Source organism: Anguilla rostrata, chromosome 5, assembly GCF_018555375.3.
Source record: "Anguilla rostrata isolate EN2019 chromosome 5, ASM1855537v3, whole genome shotgun sequence".
Lineage (NCBI taxonomy): Eukaryota > Metazoa > Chordata > Actinopteri > Anguilliformes > Anguillidae > Anguilla > Anguilla rostrata.
In genome coordinates, this window is record NC_057937.1 from 48,645,463 (window position 1) to 48,670,368 (window position 24,906).

General features: G+C 42.8%; 1 protein-coding gene across 4 annotated transcripts in view; it reads right to left on the reverse strand.

Annotated features, from left to right (window-relative positions):
• LOC135255511 (talin-2) overlaps positions 1 to 24,906 on the reverse strand; it is a 114,272-nt gene that overhangs the window by 47,986 nt on the left and 41,380 nt on the right. For all 4 annotated transcript variants that reach the window (XM_064336778.1, XM_064336777.1, XM_064336780.1 and 1 more), the window contains exons 3-16: positions 17,464 to 17,637; positions 14,901 to 14,998; positions 14,257 to 14,386; positions 13,294 to 13,446; positions 10,627 to 10,769; positions 8,253 to 8,380; positions 7,942 to 8,005; positions 7,491 to 7,595; positions 4,947 to 5,102; positions 3,446 to 3,547; positions 2,749 to 2,825; positions 1,385 to 1,565; positions 661 to 774; positions 98 to 206 (exon numbers count right to left, since the gene is read on the reverse strand). In XM_064336778.1, the coding sequence (XP_064192848.1) occupies positions 98 to 206; positions 661 to 774; positions 1,385 to 1,565; positions 2,749 to 2,825; positions 3,446 to 3,547; positions 4,947 to 5,102; positions 7,491 to 7,595; positions 7,942 to 8,005; positions 8,253 to 8,380; positions 10,627 to 10,769; positions 13,294 to 13,446; positions 14,257 to 14,386; positions 14,901 to 14,998; positions 17,464 to 17,599 (1,696 nt within the window). In that variant the 5' untranslated portion in view covers positions 17,600 to 17,637. The remainder of the gene's footprint in view (positions 1 to 97; positions 207 to 660; positions 775 to 1,384; positions 1,566 to 2,748; positions 2,826 to 3,445; positions 3,548 to 4,946; positions 5,103 to 7,490; positions 7,596 to 7,941; positions 8,006 to 8,252; positions 8,381 to 10,626; positions 10,770 to 13,293; positions 13,447 to 14,256; positions 14,387 to 14,900; positions 14,999 to 17,463; positions 17,638 to 24,906) is intronic.

A 24,906-nucleotide genomic window follows, 5' to 3' on the forward strand; every position in this document is an offset into this window, starting at 1 on the left:
AAGTATTAATACCATTCAGGAGAAACCAGGCAAGGTATTATTTGCACAAACTTATTAGAAAGAACAAGCTGACCTGGCATCACTAAACACTACTCACCTGCGGTCAGGTTGACCACGGAAGCGGTTCCAGCGGTGATGGCGTCCACCTGGGAGTGGATTTCATGCTTGGACTCATCGACTTTGTTCTGCACCCACACCCTGGAAGCCTGTCAGGATGAAAGTCAAGGAAATTATATCACGCTCAAGGAAGAGGAGCTGAAATAATTTTCACCACGAATAAAAATTCACCGTACCCACACTGGCTGTAAAGTCTTTTACAGTTATGGCAATCATTAGCTTAAAGGTCTGCTGTGTATACCCACAATGATCCATTAGAGGAAGGAAACCTGCCAAATTCTCACCATTCCCAATAAAGTAGGCCTTTAATCAAGAACCCATTAATAGCAGGTGTAACCCCATATCAAAGGCTAAAAACTAATGCTGTTCCAAAAAGACAGTCCACTGTGTGAAGGGTCCACATGATTGTTTTGTATCAACTTGGAGGAGCATGTAATGCCTGAATGGACTTTCCCAGTCAGCATCTACAGCTTTGCAGACCTGCTTGCTGAATGCAGAGGGGTAGTGGATGCTTGCACACAGTCGGGTGCTCTGTTCACTCACCATGTCTTGTCCCAGTGGGGGCAGGTTGTCCACTTCGCCGAGGTCAGCCTGGGCTCGTTGGACAGCCTGCATGCTCGTGTTGATGGTGCCCATGAGAGCCTGCTGGGCAGAGCTCTGATGAGCAAATCAGGGAAGGAGGGAGGGAAAGAGTGAGAGTTATCACAGCTCACATGCACACAGACACACAAAAAAAAAAGAACAAAAAAAATACAAAACACTAAAGCTCAAATCCAGATGAGTAACCACAGCTTCCAGGTAAGCAGCTGCCTAGACTCCAGCAGTGCATGCCTTTGCTACGTGGAGCAATTCATCTTCAATAGCTGCTTCAGCTGTGTTATCGCCTGAGATAAGCATAAAATGCTTTCAAAAGCCACATCCATAGATAAGGAGAGTGAGAGAACCGCAGTTTTAAATGAGTTGACTGTACAACTATGAGAGCATAAAACCCATGGATTCCAAAGATTTGACTGGAAATACCAATGTATTTATAAATCAGCCTTTTAAAGAGTCAATGCCTTGGGCTCAAATCATTCAAGTGTAAACTCTTCCTGCCTTTGATTGTTGATTTCTTGCTGCTCTGAAATCAACATAATTTCATGCTCCAAATTGTTTTTTTTTTTTTTTTTTTTTTTTTTGAGAACAGTCCTCGTGCCTCTTGAGGCCAAAGTTTGGCTGTCAGTGGCACAGTCTTTGTGCCCCATATGCCCAGTGTGGCAGTGCTTACCAGAGGTGGCATGTGTCCCCTGTGCATCTGTCCCATGGTGACCTGCTGCTGGGCAGAGGGCATGGTGCCCATGTTGAAAGTCTCTGGTCCAACGGAGCCCGAGCGCATGACAGCTGGCAGTGCCACGGACCCGTGCTCGACCCGACCCACACGGTTAAACTGCTGCTGCAAGATGGTGGATCTGAAGAGGGGGAGGAGCAAGTGTGTGAGAACGCACCTCATTGGCTGTCCTCCATTGACACTGCACAGGGAAGTGCTCATTCACCTCCTCTACTGAAACTACCACTGAGACCTAAACTTTGACCTCCTCCACTGAAACATTTCCTTTCACCTCCACTGTTGAGAGTTCACTGAGACCAGTTATTTCACCTTCTATAGAGGGAGAACTATATTGAGAGCTCACCTACCTATCAGTAGCTACATTTATAAACGCCATAACTTGTTCATTTGCAAGCACTAAATCAATGCATATTTCTGAGTGAAGGCCATTTCTGATGGAACCCAATTCCATATGAGCAGAAGTCCATTTTCAGAATACTTGATTGGCAAATTAAAGCCTCGGGCTCAGGCTATAATTTTGTTTTAAATAGCACAAAGATATATGCAAATGACTGCATACACAACATGACTATGATACCCAATATTATAACATAACATAACAAACATAATGATGAGAACAGGCCATTCAGCCCAACAAATGCTCTGATTACCCACAGACTAGATAGTATTCTAGTATCTAATACCATATCAGCACCGCGTCGCTGTATTTTAGCATAACGTCCACTTATTTCCAGCAACAACACCAATCTGAGAACTGAGAGAAAACACCAGGCTGACAAATGACATAACACAGCAAATCAAGAAGAGAAATTGCAGTTCAGAAATGATGTTCATCTGCTTCAAGGAAGGATTTATTCCCCTTGCAAGTCTTCTGATAATTACATTTCCCATTCACTAATAATACTACGAAGGGCCCAGAGCTCTCGACTGTAGAAGGGCAGAGGAATAAAATAAAGTTTGGTGCGTCTGGAAAAGCAGTACTGGGAATGGCATGATGGGGAAATGGCTTCCGTTGTTCAGCGATGGCCACTTGCAGATAAATGTACTCGTACACACATAATTAAGGATGCTGAGATAAAGGCTTTGTTTTCCCGGAGAGAAACAAACATACTTCCTGCGCTTAATTTTTCCCCAGAGCATAACTAAATACACACAGGAATGTGGTTACATGCGCAATTAAGGACTAATCAGATGGTTCTTTGTGTGTGCCGAGCGGTAGAGGTTCCTACTGGCGAGCATTCCTGCAGAACGATTTGCTTGTGCCACACAGAAAGAATGATAGAATTTATAAAAAATGTTCATACTTCTTTGGGGAGACAGATTCTTCCAGCATCGTTGATTCTTCATCTCCTTCCAAACCAAAGCGATCTTTACTCTGCTTCTGCAAAGCAAAACGTAGAGAATTTTCAGTTCATAATGGCTCATATTGGATTCCGTTCAATGCATATTCATTCAGGCAACCTAAAGGCTGGAGGTTAAATTTCCAGTTAGGGCACTATCATTGTACCCTTGAGCAATGTACTTAAACTATATTGCTTCAGTATACACCCAGCTGTATAAATAGAAACTATGTCAAAAAAATGCTGTTGTAGAAGAGCGCCTGGTATATACCAGTAATGTAATGCCATACATAATCCAACCACAGCTTCTAATATACAGGAGTATTAAAAGGCCTCCAAGGGTGTTTGCTGAAGATCCTAAAAATGTTCCAATAATTTATCATTTAATATATGTAAACAACCGGCACTTACCATTTTAAATGACACTATAAAATGTGAAATACTTAGCAAAGCATTAGTTGGAAACAACCCATTGGTTCCTACCAAGCTCATGAAAAAATGCTTATCCTGTTCAATTGTATACTGGGTATTGTCTCCTCAAACGTATTATCATCATCACTGGTGCCTTATAAATTGAACACCTTGTAGAGGTTTTCCTTACAAAATATCAGTTTCAGAAACTAGTAGCAGTTCAGCAATCATTTAGCAGTTTCCAACAAACCTTTTTAAGGATGATGTCAATGTATCCTGCAATCAGCTGTGAAATCTGTTCACCCTCAGTGGTCTGTACCGAGTAGTAGCTCTCCTGGTATTCTCCAAAATCCTGTACAATTCAAACAATTAAAATCATTTAGGAAATCCCCCTCAAGCAAAGCACATCTGTGTACTGCCAAAACTGAGAGTATAACACTCTTTTTAGGCCTCCTCTACAGGGGGCAGCCATCTCAGTGACCTCACAGTCATCGAGACAAACATGCAGAAACAAATGTTTTTTTTTCTATTTTTTATTATGTTATCATATTTTTGTGCTTAGTCAAGGCCTTTATCCAAGGTGGCTTACATTACACACATACTATATCTCACACCAAATGTATTCAAATGTACATACAATCAATTACTTACATAATCATTTTTAAAGGGTCAGATAGCAACCTGTTATCTACTGAACACTTTTGTAAAGCAGTGAGCACACTACTACCATCTGACGTACAGACCCGTTAAAAAAAGGTCTGCCTGTAACCATCAGAGCGGTCTACTCTCGGCATCCTAACAGCGAGGTGGTGCTGGGGGAGTGGGGTGGGGGCTGGTGCTTGTAGTGCAGGGTCAAACAACACTCCTATTTCCTGCATAGACACTCCCTTGGCCGCTCCACACTGGAAGATCTGACTCATGCCTCGGGCAGAGGGGAAACTACAGTCGAAAAGGAGCCTGAAAATGCCCAATTTGGAAAGAAGCTCAATAACAGCCAGGCTTAGATGCACTGCAGCCCCCTCCCCCAGCACTCTATTCAGCCATTACAACTCCACACTACATCTCCAACACAGCATGACACTAATCCATGAAATTTTGATAGGCCCATTGGAAAGTTACATATCACAAGCTTCCTAAACTTTTAATACGGCAATAAATTTGGACCAAAAACAAAAATGGAAAAATCAAGCTTTCAACAGCCCGAAAAAACGAATCTATTATAACATGAAATACTGCATACAATATACATATGTCTGCCAATAGTAGGGTCTGTGTGGAGATGTACAGTAATAGATATGTACTGGCTGTTGTAGTCAGGAGGTTGGGAAAGGTGATGTGTTCAAGATGTACAAGCAGCAATGGACGTTTGTGGAAACCCAATAGCTCTGCAGGGTGTTCTCTTAGATTTTAAAAGGCATTAAACAATGTTACATACTGAAGCCATTTCACGTTTAGAACAGAGGGCACATGTGGAAATGAAATCAAGGTGGTAATTTCCCACAGACAGTAGAAAGCACTGCTTCGTTTCAGTACCTTTGGTACAAAAAAAGGATGTTAATAAATAAGACGTATGATTATCATTATAAAAAATTTTTTAAAAACTGGATTTGGAAGTGGAGTTAGAGACACATATACTTCTGAAGATGTGAACTGATGATGTGCTGAAAGGCCTTTCTGTGGACTATAGACGGATCGCTGTGTTCTAATTTAAACCCAAGAGGGGACAATGAACAGCCAGAAATGTGCCCTACCAGTGTGAAGCTCTTAGGTGAGGCCGCCCATCTCTTCACTGTGGTCAGAGGCCACTCCTGCACCACGTCTTTGGTCTTCTCATCCACACGCATGACAGACTCTTTGGTAATGCCCAGCAATCGCGGGACTAGCTTATTCTTACTTTTCATTTTTTCCTGAAAAAATAAAAATATAGCTCACAAAAATATGCATTTGTTTGTCAAGTCCTCCAAAATAATTCAATACCATATCTCGGTCACTGACACAGTCTCCCTCACTCTTTCTTTCACTTTCTCTCTAGAATAGTCACTGACATTTTCACCCTCACTGGCATACTGTAGCCTCTCTCTCGCAATGTTAGCTCAAATATCTCCTCCACTATAAAGGAGCAAATAGGTTGACATTTCTGCCATTCATGACAGGATGCCTTTCAAAAACACACAGTCAATTTGATAAAAAAAAATAAAAGATTCCACTTATTTCAGAAACCAAACGGCAAGCAGATGAGCTAACAACAGCTGTTAGAACCATTAAGAAGGTGAGATTCAAGAATCAGGAACAACGTGATGACTGACAAGGCAACATGGCTATTCACTCTTTGTACTAGTCAGGCTGTCGGTGGATGACTCTGCAGGGAGACAAAATGAGGCTGGCATGAGAGTACATAGGAGCTTTTTAAGTTGTCACCACTGCTGACATAATGGACAAGACCTGCTGGCATTTTCATTTATGTGCACGGCTCAATAAGCAAAGCATCAGTGAAGCCTTGGTCTACTCTCCTTAAAACAACTTAAGAAAAATCACTGCACTAGTTCCTCAGTTCAAATTTGAACCTGAGCATGCCTTTGGCTGCCTGCCAGGGGCAGAAATCTTCAGGCATTTTGTGTTGCAGGGCATTTGGGGGGAGAGTCAAAAATACCTTGTACCGCTCCAGGCTGGGGCTTTGTTCTAGGTTCAAAAGATACACTGCCCAGATAAGTACAAAGACATGCCACTTGGAATTGTAGGGCAACAAAGGCATCCGTGATGATAAATGTTTTTTTTTCCCCTTCAGAACAAACTGATCTTCATCTCAGGGAATATCGATATTTTAATACCTAAGCTAATACGATATGTTATTGGTGTGAATCCCTTTTTTCCATCTATGTACCTCTGCTATCAATCACTTGTTTCAGTGCATAAAGCACAACATATGGAGCCATATTAACCCCTTCTGCAGTCCCCGTTTTTAACACAAGCCTGAAAATGACATACCCAAAATTAAATGGTTACTATTTTTGAACCCTATTGACTACAGGCATAATTATGGTGTCTTCTGAAAGGTACCACTTGGCTGTATCTGGTCACCTTAGAGACACAATGGTGCCACAGCGATAATGCTGGAGAAATCCTGGTACAAATTTTATGACAAAAATGCACCAAAAATGAGCAATGTCTGGGTAGGTTTCTACAAAGGCCATTTGGAGACTCCAAAAGGACATTTAAGTAACCAAATGATAATATGGCTCCCTTTTACCCTGACTGTCATCCTCCATGTCTCGCTTGCTCACCCCCTCCCTTTCCACCTTCGGTATTAGCTATTCAGGCCAGTGCGACTTAAGGGGTTAAAGGAGACTTCAGATTTTAGTGGTGCTGAGAGAAAGGAGAATTATTAAAACCACTGAAAGAAATAGTGAATTTATAGCCAAATTCAATGTCAAATGACACCAAGTCAAGTTTACAGCTACAATGGTCTATTGAGGTCATGAATCCCAAAATAAACTTTAGCACAATTCTCAGATTGCTAAAACTATTCAAAGTTCTGTGCTCTTAATTATAGAGAGGGCTATCATGCTACTCTAAAACTAAGAAACTAATGATGTGTTCCGAATTAACACAACTAATCTTCTGGGGGAAGTACTTCTGTGTGTACCCTCTCTGTGCCCTTTTGCAGAAACAAGATGTGAATTATTTCTGAAACATCTGGTATGACTGAATTTCATTGCACAGGTGGAAACAAATTCTTTCAGATGGATTTCAGTGGCTGGCCAGTAGTTTCCCTTAATAGAGGCTGAAATTCCTCTGCAAACCAAGAGGATTTCAAGACCCAGACTTAAGGACACTGTTTTGAGAGCATGACTGCCTTTAATGTTTCCAGTTTTTCATCAAAATTTGTTTTTATCATTGTTTTTTGCACATTCCCACAAACGGATCCACTGATGTTCACACACTGTGCTTTTGTCACTGCAGTCTACCCAATGCCTGCATTTATTTTTCTGATGCATTGCCAGCCTTGCCACCGCTGTTCTATGTTCCTTTTTCACTCGCATTTGTTTCTATTGTTGGCTCACATCGGTATTTACACCTCCACTGTTTTGCAGATATCTTTATTTATATCTCCTCCCTTTGGTTATATCCCCATACCTGTGTTTACACCTCAATTTGGTACTGAGCCAGAGAGATGACAGTGAGATATGAAAGCTACGGCTCTTGCCAACCACTGCCTTAACCTGCAACCGAAACTAAATCACATGAGCGTAAAGCACACTGCAGCTTCGCACCCTCTGTGCCTCCCTGCATCTTACCTTCACCAGGAAGAAAGACACGCCGTACGTTCGCAGGGACCGTGCCAGTTTGACATATTTCACTTTGGCTTCGATCTCACTCATTTCCCCACAGTTCCTGTGGTCCTGTCAGTTTCAGGAAAATAAAAAAAAAACAAAAAAACATTTCAGCACTGTAACCTTTAACTGTGTCAAAGGGGTCTCGGACATAAGTGCTCCATGGCTAATTAATTCTCTCTGAATTTCACCGGGACATGAATTCACTGCACAAATTAATGGACTGTGATAACACATTGACAGAATGGTTTTACTTCTTTCTGGTTATTCTTTTCATATGAAAAGGCTTCATTCATGTGTCTAAAAACACCATCTAAGGACAAAGACATATATCAAAAGAGCATACCAACAATTATATAATGTTAAAGGCATACTATGCAGGAATCTATGATAAAATACATTACATAAGATATACCTGAAATATTTTCTTCTCTGCCCCCCTCTGCTTGATATATTCCTTGGGCAGAAATTCCTTCAAGCTAAAATAAATCACAATTTAAGTCACAGATTTATATTTACAGATAAAGTTTTTACACTTCTTCAGGAAAAAAATTATCGAAAAGCTTTCAGTACAAGAATTTCGAAAAAAAACACAGTATTCTCAATACATGAAACGAGAAACTCTATGAAATAAGAACAAGGCAGCCATTAAAGGGTGAAGGGGCCTACCAAATATGGTGTGTAATTGTAACAGGAGTGAGTCCAGTATGACAAAAAGGGGCTTACTCCAGGAATCCTGGCTTGTGTTTGTGTTCAACGTGCGGCCCAAACTGGATCTGGGCCTGAATTCCTCCAAACTCACAGGCTTTATCGAAAGACACCGGGTGGGAGCCATTTAGGATGTCGTCTCGAGCCTGAGAGAGAAAGAAAGAAAGAAAAAAAAGAGAGAACGTCTGAGAAAAGAACAACATGCATGACGTGAAAATCACCATTAAAGAAGATACATACACTACTTCATAGCAGAGTCGACGGCAGAGGACCAGACAGCACACTGACAAACTACTCCCCCGTCAATGCCCGTCCCACTCATGTGCTGCATTCATGGTGCCATTCATTATTTCTGGCTTGTTGCTTGCCTAAACGAGCAGTTTTTCTTGTGACATTCGCTTCCTAACCACAATAAGTGGCTGCCTCCTGACGTCTTCAAAACACCTACGGGGTAGTAGTGTTTCTCGCGGATGCACCGCGTTCTATGCATCGCTCTTCGATCCTCTGACAGCGGTCCGTGATTAACGCTTCCCTGCAGGTCTGAACGTTTAAACGTTGACAGTTGAAAAAAATCTTCCCCATCCTTGCTATTTAACCCAGCAGGTTGGAAACGGCTGCCAAGCGTGAGAGCGTCAGCTTTCTGAGAGCATCCCTGAGTTACAGGGAAGCGGAAATAAAATTACACATCTGATCTCCAAATTTAAACAGCTCATCCCTCTGTGACACAGCACGGTACTACAGGTTTCCATGTATTTGAGTGATGGAACGGAGACCTCAAAACGCATGAGGACTTTGCTGACTTTACAGTACGTGTCCTGCTAATTTAAACTGGTCCGACCTGCAGACTGAAACAGGCGTGTGCAGAAGACAGCAGGATAAACTTGGGTGTCTTCATCTCCCACGGAGGAATTAGAAGAGGAGAGGCGGAGAAGAAAAATATACCACGGGGGGCTATTTCATACATCCGAGAGTGGTGTCACACCCTCCGACACACCCTTGCAGAATTACTTTTTATTATTATTATTTTTAAATCCTGATAAATGAGAACCGTCCTTCATTGCAAAAATAAAGGGACAAAGCAGAAATTTGAGATGTCTGCAGCAATGTTGCTGAAATCTGCTGAGTAGACCTTCATAAATACACACTATAAATCTACCAAAATTGGGGGGGAAAGGATGCAAGCAATATACAGCACCCTGGCATACACACAATTGCACAAATGCATGCAGAAGCTCACACACAATGAGCTCAGTGAACAAGTACTTATGCGCATCTGTCTGAGTCTGTCCGCCCACAAGCAGACTGTTTACAGCAGGCGTCCGCCAATGAATCAAAGATGTGTTAAAACTGAACACAGGGAAGGGAAGAGGGAAGAGGCGGCGTGCTTCACTCAGCCTGGTGTTAAGGGGAAAGGGCGTGTTTTTCGCTGGTCTTGGAAAGAGCACAGCGGTGAGTTAAAGGAGGGGCCCAGCGTGGAGAAGGGTTACAGCTGCGTTTGCTCCGTAATGCCACCGCCAGTGACAGTTCATTGCAAAATCGAGAAAGCCTTGTCAATACAGAGGAGGGCCAAAGCAGTTTAAATCATTGTTAGCTAACTACAGTTAAAAAAAGCCATCAATGGTCTGCTACATAAACTGCATTGTACAGTTTATGTAAAAAGTACTTATAAAGGACTATTTAAATACAATTTGATTGCTACATGAGGAACTGTTTAAATAAGCCTCTGTGGGCACGGCACCAAAAAACACAACTGCGGTTGGAAAATATTGACAGATCATTTACAGAACAGACATCAAATTTATCTGCAGCCAAAATCTCCACAGAGACTGTCAGATGGCCCATTAGTTATTCTGCCTAGCATTTTTATAAACTGCTTTACTTTACTATTACTACTGTTAAGCTAAGAATTAAAGAGAAGCTTTCAGACGTGCCTTTGTTAACGGCTTATAATGAATGAAAACAAATAAATTAAATCCAAACTTCTGCTGCAAAGGCAAACAATTCAGATCAGGATGCATGCTGTGATCCTAAATGGAGCTTTTCAGCACTGGCCAATAGAATTTTGTAACATATACACATATCACTCGTAGTTAGGTGCTGGGCAGATATGACGTAAGAAGCAACAGATGACTGCAACTTTTCATTTTGACAAAGCATACATTCTGTTCACCCAAATGTTTTGAAATACAGGACAGGAATAAATGGAATTGTAAAAATACAAATGTGACCGTTGATTAGATTAGCAGAATGATAACTGTCCTACACATTTGTATAAAGGTTTTGACATAGTTTTAGGCTTTTGCAGACCTTACTAAGATCACTTGGATTGAACCATCACCAGAAAGAGTCTGTTGTGAGAGGGGTTGGATAGAGGCTGGGTGGCAGAGCGGACCTGAACGTAGAGCAGGTTCAGCTGGACCGGGTCGCGGGAGTCCACGTTCTGGTCCGAGTAGAAGAACTTGCGTCTGAGCAGCAGTGTCTCGCTCTCCTCCACGCCCTGCTCCCGGAAGGTCCGGCCGTGGTCCAACCAGTTCACTGCGGCGGGGGAGAGAACACGCAGGCCCCTCCTGTGAATTACGGTCCATCTCCACGGAAACCGCAGCTGCAGACTTGTTATCCAGGGGCAAATCATTTTGCAGTTTTCGTAATCTGACAGCACATGGACACTGAATTTTCAAGGGAGCAAATGAGGTAAAGACAGAGCTTGAGCATACACATACTGTTTCAAATCCATGACAAACCCATTAACCAGCAGCTCTTACAAAATTGCTGAAGCTAAGCACGTTGGGTTTATGCTTGGACGGGAGGCCTACTAGAAAAATAAGTTGCTGTGAGAAGAGGTGTTGACGGGCCAGTAGGGGGCACTCTTCCCTCTGGGCTAAATACAATTTGTTCTATAACTTTAATGGAGGGACTGTTTTGAAGGGTGTGCCATTATTCCCATCTTACTCACGGCAACCATTAAAGATCACAGGTTAGTTTTCGAAAGAGAAGCGATGTTAACCCAGCTATCCTGATAAAATTTCCAAAACACCCACCCCTCTACATATGGCCACCTAATAAATTCTCCTACATCTAATCGTTTGTTCATTATCCACTTTGATTTCCCATGTTGTCCCTGCAAATGAGAACTGTTTTCTCAGTTGACCTACCTGAAAAATGAAAATAAAATAAAAATAAGCATTCTGCTATATACCCAGAGGAAAGCCATAAACCAGCCTAATTAGGACACCAGAGAATGGGCCATTCACCAAAAGCTCAAAATATCCCTGTTTACTGCAAGATAAAGTGGACGAAAAAGTGAGAAATATTCTTGACCAGAATTCTAACCTTTCCTTTAAAAACTGTAACAGATGGTTTTTGAAAGAAACAGATGTACAACCTTCACAAACATGAGCCTGGTCTTGACGAATGACAAGATAATCTCACTTCTCACATGATCCAGGTCCATTTTAGGGGGTGCATATCACACACACATATGCTCTGAGCCTCAAAGGGGGGGTTTATTATTAGCCTCTATCATGAGCACATAGAGGCTGCTGCTTTGCAAAAAATGTACAATGTCAGATTCTCATCTATGAACTTTAGAACTTTGACAAGAGCTTTGAAACCTCTCAACAGGAACTGGAAATAGCAGCAAAAAATAATTCATTAAATTGCAAACAAAAAAACATGGATAATCAAATAAATTAAAAATTTGGCCGGTAATTCCATGTTTATTCCATAACCGGAACAAATCCATTCAGGAGTAATTATATTTTGGGTTTATTGCTCCGTGCAGCACCAGATAACAAAGTTAACAGGATTATGAAACTGGGATTCATTTTGTTAGCAATAAACTCATTGACTCAATTAATGCAGATAGTGTCAGATGACACAGTTCAGAGAGTGCTTGCACCGATTCAGGCAACAGGCTACTTGAGCATGGCCAGACACTCAGAAAATATCACTGAAACAACAAGTGACCATTCTCTGAACCAACCAACAAGCCTGCAAACTGCTCTTTTTGAGCATGAGACAGTGTGCAAGAAAGCACAAAGCAACCCTTATTTTGCATGCACTTGCCACAGACAGCCACATGGAAACAAACATTACATTACATTACAGGCATTTGGCAGATGCTCTTATCCAGAGCGACGTACAACAAAGTGTATAATCATAACCAGGAACAAGTATGATGAAAACCCTAGAGAGAAGTACCGGTCCAAGTGCAGGGAACAACCGCATAGTTCAACTTGGACCCTGAAGGTTAAACTGTTTAACACTAACACAAACGAGAACAGCAACAACGCAGTCTATGCAAAAATACAAGCAGTAGTTAAGACAGGTGCATTAACTTAGTCACCTACAAAACAGCTACCTAGTTACAACCCTAAGCTTACAGTAATTTACAGGGAAGTAGGGAGGGATGGGGAGAGGTGCAGCCTGAAGAGGTGAGTCTTCAGTCGTCGCTTGAAGTGGGTCAGTGTCTCAGCTGTTCTGACCTCCACGGGGAGGTCATTCCACCATCGTGGGGCCAGAACAGACAGGAGACGTGTTCGGGAACAAAATGAGGCTTATCATTTTCCTATGGGATAACAGACCAGTTTTTACATAACTGGCTGACTTTGAAGAGCACAGAGATCCATAAATAAAAATATATATAAATAAACATCTGTTGTGGCACAATGCCACAGATGCGTTGTTCAGACATTGGCTGTTGGCTGGCTACTGGCCCAAAACAGAGCTGAGATTGATGGGAAATGGAAACTTGGGTGAGGAAAATAAAACTGGACCCAACAACCATGGCCACAACAGTAACATCAGACACAGGGCACCCCTTGGTCTAGAATTAAACCAGACCATGGCCATGGGCAGGGAATGAATCGTCTGGTTCATTAGTTCTATGCGAGCCAGTAGCACTTGATGTTCAGACAGGGAAGGTACTGTGGCCCTCCCGAACAAGTTTGAAATCCACACAGGCACTGTGGCCCTCTTGCACAGGTTTGAAAAGGCATACAGGCACTGACAGCCCCTTCAGGAATGGGGTGTAGATGCATACATAGTCATTTAAACTCACAGTCATCGTCTGTGTGAAGTTTGGCCTTCAGTTTCTCCATCTTCCTCTCATCTCTCAGCAAGGTCCTGTCCTTCTTTAGTGTCCCTGTGCTATCCTCCTTCTTCTCCTCAGGAAGCTCCTGGATCAGGGAGTACTCCTCATAATTGGTAATTCCTGGGAGGGAGACAGAGGCGGGTGGACAAGGGAGAAAAGCAAGAAGGGACAAAAGGAGGGTGAAAAGGGAGGGAGACAGGATTAGATTGATGGTAGGAGAGGGAGGGAAAGATAGAGAAAGAAAACATGAACAAGAGGGACAGAGATGGCAGGAAGGAGAGAAAGAGGAAGGAGAGCACGCAGTGATAGAGCCATCTGATTCCTGACAGTCAGCCGTGACACGTATGACTGAACACTCTGCCCCGGCTCCCTGCAGGGCCAATAAGACAGCCGAAACTGGAGAGCAGCCAGAACACCGGGAGGGAGATTTCAGGGGAGGAGAAACCAACCAGATGTCTGCATACAAATATCCGTGCTGGGACATATCTGGCAGGTATCTCTTCCCTTGCCCAGAATCACTGAAATGCGGGACTCCTGGTGGCAGGCAGTGGAAAAGATGCAGTGTGACTACAGTAACAGAGCCTGCATGTTGAAATAGCTTCATATTAGCTATACCTTGAGGAATCAGGTCATTTTAATGCAGCACACATTTGGCTAGATCACCAATGTAGAGGCGCATCTGACTTAGCCTTTTTGTGTGAAAAATTAAAGCCAAGGACAGGATTGAGAGGAACCACAATGAGTTGGGCCAAATGCGGATGTTTTGATGTTTATAAATGGCCCTATATTATACATTATAAATAAATATTTATTGCTTATACTGTATATCGTGCATACATACAGTAGGATTTATTTGTGTCATTTGTGCCTTTGATAAAGTTTATCATTTTGAGATAGAACTCTTTAAAAAAAGGGGAATGGGAGGGTTACCTATTCTACTGCATATGGTTACAAGCAGCTCTCCCACAGTTTTGGAGTCATCCACCATGATGGTTTTAATGGCGCAGTCCATCATTTTAATCTTCTGCGGCCTCTGCTTTTTCTTGTATTCCAGAATGTCCTGAGAGACACGGAGAGTAGCACAGCACACTTACAACACTTCAAGCCTGTCAGGATGCAAGAAAGTCTCTCCTCACATGAAAGAGATTAGCCATTCCCCATCACGTCTCCTCACACGTACAGCAGCATGAGAAAAATTTACTTCCAAATAACGGCCATTATTTCTGAAGGCTTCAAATGTTCCTCCTCAGTAATGCTATAGGACACAGCCCAGATACCCCGACACATATGTGCCATTGTGAGGAGACATGTGTACATGCGTGCTAGCGTACGTGCGTGCGTGCAGTTGAGGGAAATCTATTCAGATGGACATTTGCCGAATCTCACAGCCACGCACCACCATTTACAGGACTACAACAGGCAGGGGGTCATGTGTCACTGCCTCCATAAGCATATCTATCCATAACAATAACAACAATTCTGGTTCACACAGGAGTCAAGCATTACAGTAACACTTCTAATTCAGTCAGGACTTCAGGAGCAGATAGCAAACCAGAGGCATTGTTATGCTTTACCCCATTCCGGAGCATATAGTAATCCAGAGTTCTCCCAGATTCCAGCCATATTCCTTTCCTGGGATCTTCATCAGAGAGGAACAGTCCGTAGTCTGAGGCTGAAAGAGAACAGGTTTTGTGGTTAAAATGAGGCCACTGTTGGGAAAGAGAAAATAAGTCACCACCATTGAGGCCAATTTGTGATCCTCAAATATTTTTAAGACCATCAAAAAATCTGCACCTGAAGCCTTCCCAGGATCCTGCAGTTTTACACCAGTTACCTGGCTGTTATCATTTTTTATAGCAACAATTTCCATCTGAGCACACATTCCCTGCACATACTAATTTACAAAGGAACAAAAACAGTACTTTAAGTCAGGAGACACTTCAACCTTGATATGACTTTGATTCTTATTCAAGGCCGAAGGGACCATTTCAAGGTTTTTTCTCACATTAATGAGGACAATTTCACTGCATCCCAGCAAGACAGCTAGTATGAAATGTATGCAAATCCATTCAGCATGCAAAAAAATCTGATTTCATGTCTCAGAGAACTACAAAGTCCCCTGACTAAAAAAAAAAATACAGACACTCTACAAAGGGGAAAACACACATCTGACAATGGCAGATACCATTCCACTAGACAATATGTGTCAAATGTTTGACTTCAGTATTTTTCTGACTACAGTCAGAGCACCTAAATGCAGTTATATCTACTGTTCTGCCTGGTTTAAGCATTATTAAAAACCTCACCGCACCTTTTTACAGAATTCAGCATTAGCCACAGTCAGGCATGTGAAGCTTTCCCCCTGCACCTCTCTCGACAAGAAATAAGAATTTTGAAACTTTACTTTAAAGTAAACACCACACCATGCTAGCAAGTAAACACAAAATGCTAGCGCACATTTGATGACTTGGAGTCTTTCTACATCCTCTATGCTCTTTAATGCATGAATACATGAGTTCAAAAAAATCACATACAGTACAGTATGTACACAATACTGAGAACAGAGGACAGATCGGTCACCAGGGAGGCCCAAGTAATCTTTTACACATGGAGTTCAGAAAGGAAAGCTAAGTCTGCTGGCTTAAAGATGACCAAGTTTACACTTTCATCATAGTGCTTCAACATATACATCTAATGCTGAACATTTGTCATGGCTTTAGTAGCCCCACCTATGCTACATCTAAAATAAAATACTCAAACCCAATTGCTACTTGAAGCACTAAATTTTCAGTCTCCTTCTAGAATCTACTATAGCTAGAGACAGCATTTCACACCCTTTCTCTTGCCTGCATAAAATGAATAAAAAGAAAATAGAATTAAATGTGATTGAATTTAATCATGGTCTATTTTTAACAGTACCCTCTGCCACTGCTAGATGATGCCTGGTGTGAACTTGTCTGTGTGAAAAGAAGCATCTTTCCGCACGACAGAGTTGGCTGGAACAGGCAAGTATATCGGTTTGCTATTTTCAGAACATTTGTAAAGTTTTTCTTGCTAGTTGCGTTGTGCCCCTAAACCTTTGTTGCATAACACCTTTCCGAGCTGTACCAGCACAACAGTGTTTAAAGAGAAGTTCATCTCTAGGTCCACAAATCTGAAATTGAAACTGAGGCACAGGGAATGGCACACAGCAGAATACCAACTGCCCCATCTTTTCCTGCCATGGCACAGAAGGAAGTTTCACTGGTTGGTTGAACATTAATCTGTTGCATTCCTTAGAAGCATTGCCTAGTGCAACTTTCTGCTTAAACAATTCATAAAAGCCTTTTTAAGAACTCCCACAAGTTCATCAAGAATAAACTGTGCAAAACATGACTGTGTTGATTTGTCTATGGCCAGAACAACTTTTTTTGACTAATGTCAATCTGCAGTTGTTTTGTTTATGTGTGTGTATGTTTAAACCGTAAACCACAAAGAACATATTGAATCCATCCAAGGGCAGTGTACCATCCAGCTACTGGTGCACTTGAAGCTTTTTTTGTTATACATCCAGTCCATGTTTACTGTTATTCCTATTCAAGTTATAGGAAAACAAGTATCTTTTATTAAGGTCATAATTAACCCTATGGCATATAAACCCATAATTCACCCTAGTGGCATATTACCACAAGGATATGGATCATAATGAAGTGTTAATTCCCAGTTGGTCACATGCTTTAGAATGTGGCGACCCTATGGCACTTAACTTGATGTTGCAGAATTAATTTTTACTACTAAGTTACGCAATTATGGTTGCTATCAGTTGTGAGCTGAATGATGAGGTAACAGTAGTCTGTTGCCTAAAAATGCTTGTAAGTGACCCTGGAAAAGAGTGATTGTTAAATGTCTAAATGTCAGCAATGTACATCTGATTGGAGCTGGAAATGTTAATTAGGTTTTCCTGAAAAGGTCAGTACATATCTGAAAAATGCCTTTCCAAACATACAAATAACACGTCAACCACATGGCACTGACTAGACAGCAGACAGATTTATAAATGTACAAATAAACACCTTCACTGGAGTTCTCCCCTTCTCATTGAGAATCCCTGGATGTTCTCCAAACAGATTTCAGTAGATAATTGGAGCATGCTCTCACCCTGCCCTGTCTGGGCCTCTTGGACCCTCTCCCGAATGATCCGACATGCGTCGTAGACGGCAGTGGAGGGCTCGAACTGCATGGTCTTCACCACATTGCACTGCCGCACGCAGATCTTCAGCGACAGGGCCACCATCTTGGCGGGTGGTGTGTGCGCGTCACGGACCTCTACACCTGCGGAAACACAGTCAAGCAAGAGTGCCCTTAGACTTCAGCTTGAGAAAGAAATATCACTTAATACAAAGTCTAATACACATACATAAAGGGATACAGATTTAGGTACAATAAATCCAAATACATGTTTATTATAAATATGTCATTTCAAGAATGACAGATTATAGTTTCTTAAGCAATATTTCCCTTAAGCTAAAAACAAGCAGTTCATATATAAATTGTATTTCCAAGACTTATATTTAGTAACTCAAGGACAGTGTAACACGAGGGGAGAACATTGTGCCTTTCAAAGGAAACTGATATGCTACCAATGAATTTTTCTCCCCCCTCAAAGATCACCTTGCCTAACCCACCCATTACATTTAGGCAGAACAGACCGAGCAGGTCGCAAGTTGAAAGGGGTTGCCTTTCAAAGGGAAAATAAAGAGCTACCGCCTCTCTGGAGAAGACTTCAGTCATTTTCTGACAGATCTTCAAAGGCATTTTTATTTGCACCGATACGTGAAATGAATGGGAACAAAAGTGAGAGCCAGTGACAGGCCTCGAGCAGGCGGAGAAGGGCAGGCGCAAGGCTCCCGCATGATCACTGCCGCGCTCTGGGGAAAAGGGAAGGCCATTTTTGCACAGGGGCACAAGGAAAAAGTAGATTTCTAAAGGTACTCTGGCCCAGAGATCTCCACACGCTGGCCTTTCAGGGATGAGTGCAGGGCACATACTCGAGCAGCCTGGCGGCAGGGTCAGATTTAGCATTCTGACAACCTCAAAGGTGGAAAATCAAATTTGAGCGTGGGTATTCGGGAGAGAAGCCGATGCGTACTGTGATCGTTCGTGGGCACAAAGCCAGGTGTACCAGATGCTGTAAGGATCATTAGTGGTCTGGTGCATAATTACCCATGATTCCAGGCTTTCACTCATCGCTTATGTGAAAGATGCCAAGGTCGGATCAGTAGATGGAGACCGAATATGAAGAACACAAAAGGACATGAAAAGTTCCTCAGTGATCTGAAATCCTCTCGTGAAACATATCACTTGATACAACTTGCCTGCTCTGCTTACAATCTAATTTTAGACATCAATACATCTATCTGTTAATTGACAGGGCTGTGCTTAAACATTCCTCCTTTTGATATTTAATAGTTTTTAATGCTTGTTTTTAAACGTCATTTCCTGCTGTCTTTTATCATTTTACTTTGCTTTTATTTAAAACACTCTGAAAAGGAAAATTCCTTTCATAACAGTTTGGAGTTAAGTCTGAATGATTAATTTATTAATTAAGAGAGCAACAGATCAAAAGGGCTTTCTGACAACATTACCAAAATGATTCATTTTCACCAATAATATTAGTCTGAGACCAGGGTCATATTAGTTTCATGGGAAAGCATTAATTTCTAGAGTTAAATCTCTTGCTGCAAAGATACCATTCAATATAAACAATTTAAAACAATGTATAATTCGCCCTAAGGGTGACTTCAAAAAGAAGTTGTTACACATAGATGCATTTGCAATTATTACCCCAATCAAGAGATAATTTTTTACATCAGGCTAACATCAGGCTCCGCATAATTACAAACCGACTATTTAGATTGGATTAGTTGTAAGACAAGTCTACTTTGCCTTACTGGAGAGACTACAAGTTTATCAAATTAAATGTTCATTTACAAAACCAGATTACTTTTCACTGACCTACATTTTGAAGCAGGGAAAATATTCCGCTTTGGAAAATCTAAATTTCCATAATGCTTCAAGGCTGTGGCTTCCATACAGAAAACCCTCGCTTGGACATTGAGAACCTTGCTGCTCAATAACCAAATGCCCTGACTAATCTGACTTCATACCCCCATTTTTCATTGCTAAACAGCAAATGAAATTGCATTCCGAACTGGGAAATGGGACCAAATATATGACAGTTTTGATAACTCCACCACAGTATTCTTAATCAATAATTTGACAACACTGAATGATATGGTTAAATAAGCCATAAATTAAGAAAAACTGTTCTATTGCTCAATATTCAGGCACCTAAGGGCCGTGAATAACAAACTAGACGGTTCTTTAAGAGTCAATCACTTTCCTGTGAGTGGGTGTGAGTGCATGCCGATCTCTGTCGTCGCCTATTTGTGCAGAAGGGTTTGAAGTATCATACAGCACTTCAGGTGGAAAAATGTGGTTCGATTTGAACATTCAACCATGGAATATTTGAATATCAAGTGCTAAGACTCAATAAACTGAGCTTCACGCTCTAGAAAGCCCCGCAGAGGTCAGTCACCAGAGAAGAGAATTTTCTTCAGCAGGCCAGAGACGGCAAGTGGCGGGTGATCCTGGCCCTGGCAGTGGGTCAAGCGACAACTGAGAATGCTCTGGATTTTCTGTTCCCCCTTTCCTGAACAGCAGAAGTGTAGGATGTCTTCCATGATCATGTTCTCACTTCTCACTGTATTTTCTATCCCTCCCCTTCTCCCTCTCCCTCTTTTTCTTTATCTTTCCCACTCTCCCCATCTTCACCCTCCTCTCACGCCCCTCGGGATGAAGAAATATCACAACATTTCTCAAGGCTGTCAAATTCAGGATGCCAAAGCGAGCACTTGGGGAGAGGTGAAGGTACGGCATTCGGTTTGGGAAATCATTAAAAAAGCAACCCTGGGACAGATTAGGAAAAATAAACCGCATCTATATCTCAGCTCAGAGACAAATGACATCGATTAGAGCAAAGGCATTCAGAGGCCACCTCCAGCTGGGAGGACATAAAGGAGCCGACCGGAAAAATGCCGCACACTTTAAAACGCACTCGAGTGCATTAACAAGGCGGCTTCACCCACAATCCCGTGTGCGATTCATAACTGGAGAGCCGATCGTGTCGCAACGGGGGCTGTGGAGAAACCCCCGCCCAGCAGGGGGAGCGGCCTGACGGGCCGCCGCCACCCACCCCGGATTCGATCCCTCTGGCAGATTGGGCGAGAGAGGCGGAGCTCCCCTGCAGATGTGCGGGGGCCGCGTCCTGCGGCGCTGCCGGAGCGCAGATGTGCGGAGGCCGCCGGCCGCGGAGGGCGGTCCGCTCACGCCAAACACAGCTGCGAGGCTGCGCGGGACCGGCGGCGTCGCTCGACGCCACAGAGACAGAGAGAAAGACAGCGGAGGAGACAGCGGGCGAGCGAGGGTGGGGCCGCAGTGAGCTATCTAGCACTCTCTTTCAAGACAAACATACACAGATATGAGGCCTCGGTACTGGACAGCCCTCATGAATCATATATGCCGTGCTGTGCGTCCATCTTCCTGCAGCTTTATTCCTACACAGCTGCAGTTATAGCTCATAAATTTTGGATGATTCTACGAGGAAACAGAACTATGGTAGAATGTTTGGTTGGATGCATCAAGCCTTTACAAATATTCCCTGTGAGGGCTGAAAGGGAAAAAAAAGCACTACGTTTCATTTCCAAGTACAGGCTTTTTCCCAGAAAATGTGATGATGTACACACATGAAGACTATCAACATTTAAGCACTAAAATGTTTCTGTCTCCCGAGAAGTACATAGATGCCCTTTAAACCATGCATATACCAACAGTCAAACAGATAAGGGATGAGGTCCAGAGTTGATTAGCAATGATTCCACTGCAATCAAGCAGCCAACAACGCCCTGCCGTCTTCCTCTCTTTGTACCGTTGTCTGTATCTGTATCTGAGTCAAGTACCGTAGGCAGCCTGCTGTCTTTAATAAATACTACCATGTACAGTGCAAACAAGAGAACACTATTCACAGCCTCTTACATCACTGTGCAGGGGGCGGGCAGCAAACAACGCTGGGAGGAAACCAGACAGATTGTCATTTCAAAGTTTAGCCTACACAAAATAATTTTTCTCCCTCGTGTAGGGTTTTGCGAAGCTAGCCAATTGCTAATCAGATGAAGAAATCTACAAAGCAGACATGGGAAGCTTCCGGGCACATAACACAAAACGCAGCTTGATTCTTTGTCGACAGCGATCAGGATCACGCACAACTGCCGCGTTTTATCCGCCGAGAGCGGAGAACACGACTCTCCCCTCGGCGCGGGCCAGACAGCTGAAATCGTGAGAAACCGCGCTTCGCCGCAGGACGAGGAACAGATGTGCAGTGTCCTTCCTTTCTGCGCAGGGGCACCGACACCAAAAGGAAAGAGACCCAGCCTCGTTTCCTCCGCCTTACCGTCACCTACGGCGACCTCAGGTCAGGGGTCAGCCAAGGTCGTGGCCCAGTTACGTTGCAGCACTTTCTCCGTCTGTCAAATGCAACAGTGAGCAGGACGCTGGCCCCTGGCATTGCGCTCATTCGGGTTAAGTAAAGAGGTTATTTCCTTTCCAACACTTCCCCCGTGTCCTCTCACCATCACTGCAACACAAACCTAGGGTTGCCTCCAGTCAAGATGGTCAACATGGAGGACTTTCGGACAGACACTAAGGCGGAGAAATAAGACCATGATTATATATTACAATACTGCTTTTAGCGTCTCAACTCTCAATCTGAATCTTATCTTTATAGCCTAATACATATTTTGACTTGAATGCATACGAGTTATTCGACAGTCTGAAAGTCTGGCTTCGACCAAGCAGCACAGTTCATGTTCTTTGCTTGGACTGCACCACTCCCAGCCAATAACAATGTTAACATCTCCACAGAGGGCTGTCAGCACAAGCTCCACTAATGCAAATATTTAGCTTTTCTCCATCCATTACTCTAAACGTCAAAGGTGTAAGCTGGCCCAGAAAGCACACAGAAAACCACGGGCTGCTTAAAAGGATGGGTAAACAAACAGAATTGGGTCCAATAATAAAAAGGAGAATCTGGAAGGGATTAATCATCTGTGATTTGTTGCACTAATACTGGTAAAGGAAAAGCTCTGGGGAAGAGCCTTTGGGCCCATGTTCAGGTCTATGGGGGATTCTGCCCGATATTACCATCTCTTCATGGCAGCTTGGGCAATACAAATGCTCACAAGCACATGCAATCACCCGTGGGTTCCCACTGCTTTCCTGAGACAAACTGAAGGTAACTGAAGCACGCAGTGGCACGAGTCACATGACAGTGAAGTTTTTGATTGGATAGTTACTGAGTTACCAGTAAAATCCTTACATTGGGATGCTGAAGCGGTGCACCATCTTGTACAGTCTGCCAAAAGTCATAGCAACACTAAGAAGTCATTTTGTATTTAATAAGAAGAAAATCAAAAAGGTAGGGTCTATGGTATTTTGTAAATTAGTAGCCACATCTACCATTCTCTCTCTCGATTTCTTTCTTGATCGCTCCCCGTCCCTGTCATTTATTTTATAATCTCCTCAGAGATTTCCAGAAAGTTACCTGTGCATGGGTTTACCCTAAACAACCTAACAGTAGGTGTCCTCTTTCACTCATACTGTGAATACAATGTGCCAGCCTCATCTGCGTCTTGAAAATCCCTCTAAAAGCAGATGCACTCAGATGTCCTCAGAGCACTAGCCTCAAGACGCAATACCAAATCAAGGCTGAAATCAGATAAGGCATTTCCAGGTAACGCATAGTGGTTTCCAAGAAATGGATCAAATCCAAACCAATTCCATAAGAACTAGAATAGTGCAATAATAAACCCATGTAAAAATAAAAATGTATTCTCCACATAACTATTTATTATTAATAAATTTGAATGACCACCTATCAGCACCTTTCAAATTGAAGGTTTTTTTGAGGATTAATACAAATATTACTCGTTAAATGCCAGTCTTGATTTTTCCTGTAGCAAAAAAATGTCAATGTCAGCAAAAGACCATCATGTATGAGAAGACGATATCTTTTGTTATACATTTGTGTTCAGAGATGTAGCCAGGCAGGATGTATTAACACCCCTGTTCTTGCTTGTTCCAGCCTGACCAGAATTCAAAAGGCTCAAGGACACATTAGCATTCGGCTCCAGATGGACCAAGCCAAAGAAAGCTCTGACCTGGTCTGGGAAGAGAGCGGAAATCAAACAGGATATATGGGCAAAGAGACAGACAGCCACAGACACGGGACCTGGCGAACTCTCAAAAAGTGCAGTGCTCGACTTAAATGCTTTTTTTCTGTTTTGCATGTTTAGAAGTATTCACTGATATTCGTACAAGGGTCTCTGAAGGCTGCTGTTCTAACACTGTGTTGTGTGAGAATAAAGCCTGTTCTGATCAAAGGTGGATTAACATACCAGTCCCCTGTACTATCTATCCACTGCCCGGGATGAGAAAACGTTAATGAGATCTGAGAAGATTTTAAGCAGAGGCTTAACTTCTGTGAAAAGCCTACTGTGGGAGAACAGGACACAGGTAAACATTTTTACATTTAATCTGATGGCACAGATGGATTATGACCACGGAATAACATCGAAATTATTTTTAGAGTTGGCAAAGGAAAGCTGTCCCTGGGAGAATGACAGGCTGAAAACATGTTTGTTTCCACCTGTGTCTGTTTTCCTGAGTGATGGCAGGTTTCAGGTAAGCTTCCATCTCTCCTGGCAACCGCTTCCCTTGATGCTTCCTACCCAATTCTCCACCAGCATGTCATCACTCCCATCATCGACTCTATTGAACACAGTCGATGTTTAATTAAACACGGGGACGCAGACAAACATGCGTGCATATATACATGTACATGGGCGACATGTATACAAACATGCCTACAAAAGCAGTGGACAGGGAGGGGAGAGAGAGTCAGAAAAAAGTGAGGGAGGGGGACAGCGTGAAAGAAGGAGCGAGAGAAAGAGCGAGAGTGCGTGGGGATGGCAAGAGCGAGGGCTGCTAGGAAAACAAAACCCATCCATTCAGTAGTGAAAAACACAGACAGAAAGCATATGATAATTAAGATGGCCACATAAACACACAAAGCAACCATCAGTGACACATATACAGTACAAACAGTGACACATACAAGTACACGCGCGCGCACGCACACACACGCACTCATACACATACGCACACACCTCCTGCATACTGTTCACCCATCCAGGCAGTGCACACATGTTAGACACCATGCTCGGTAGGCTATATCCATCGCAGGCCTGCCACTAATAAGGTGACAGGCTATGAGGTATTTGTGCGAGGTGCTAACTAACGACTCAACAACGTACGGGATTTGTGTGTGGCGTCTACCAACAAAACAAGAAGCAATGACATATCCGCGCTAGGCTGCCAGGGACTTATGAATGTCGGTCACGGCGAGCATGTTAGCGGTAGTGTGGTCTCCACGCGGCCCCCGGTGACCCATTGTGCAAAGCGTTTCTCCCTCCTCGCTCCTCGCTC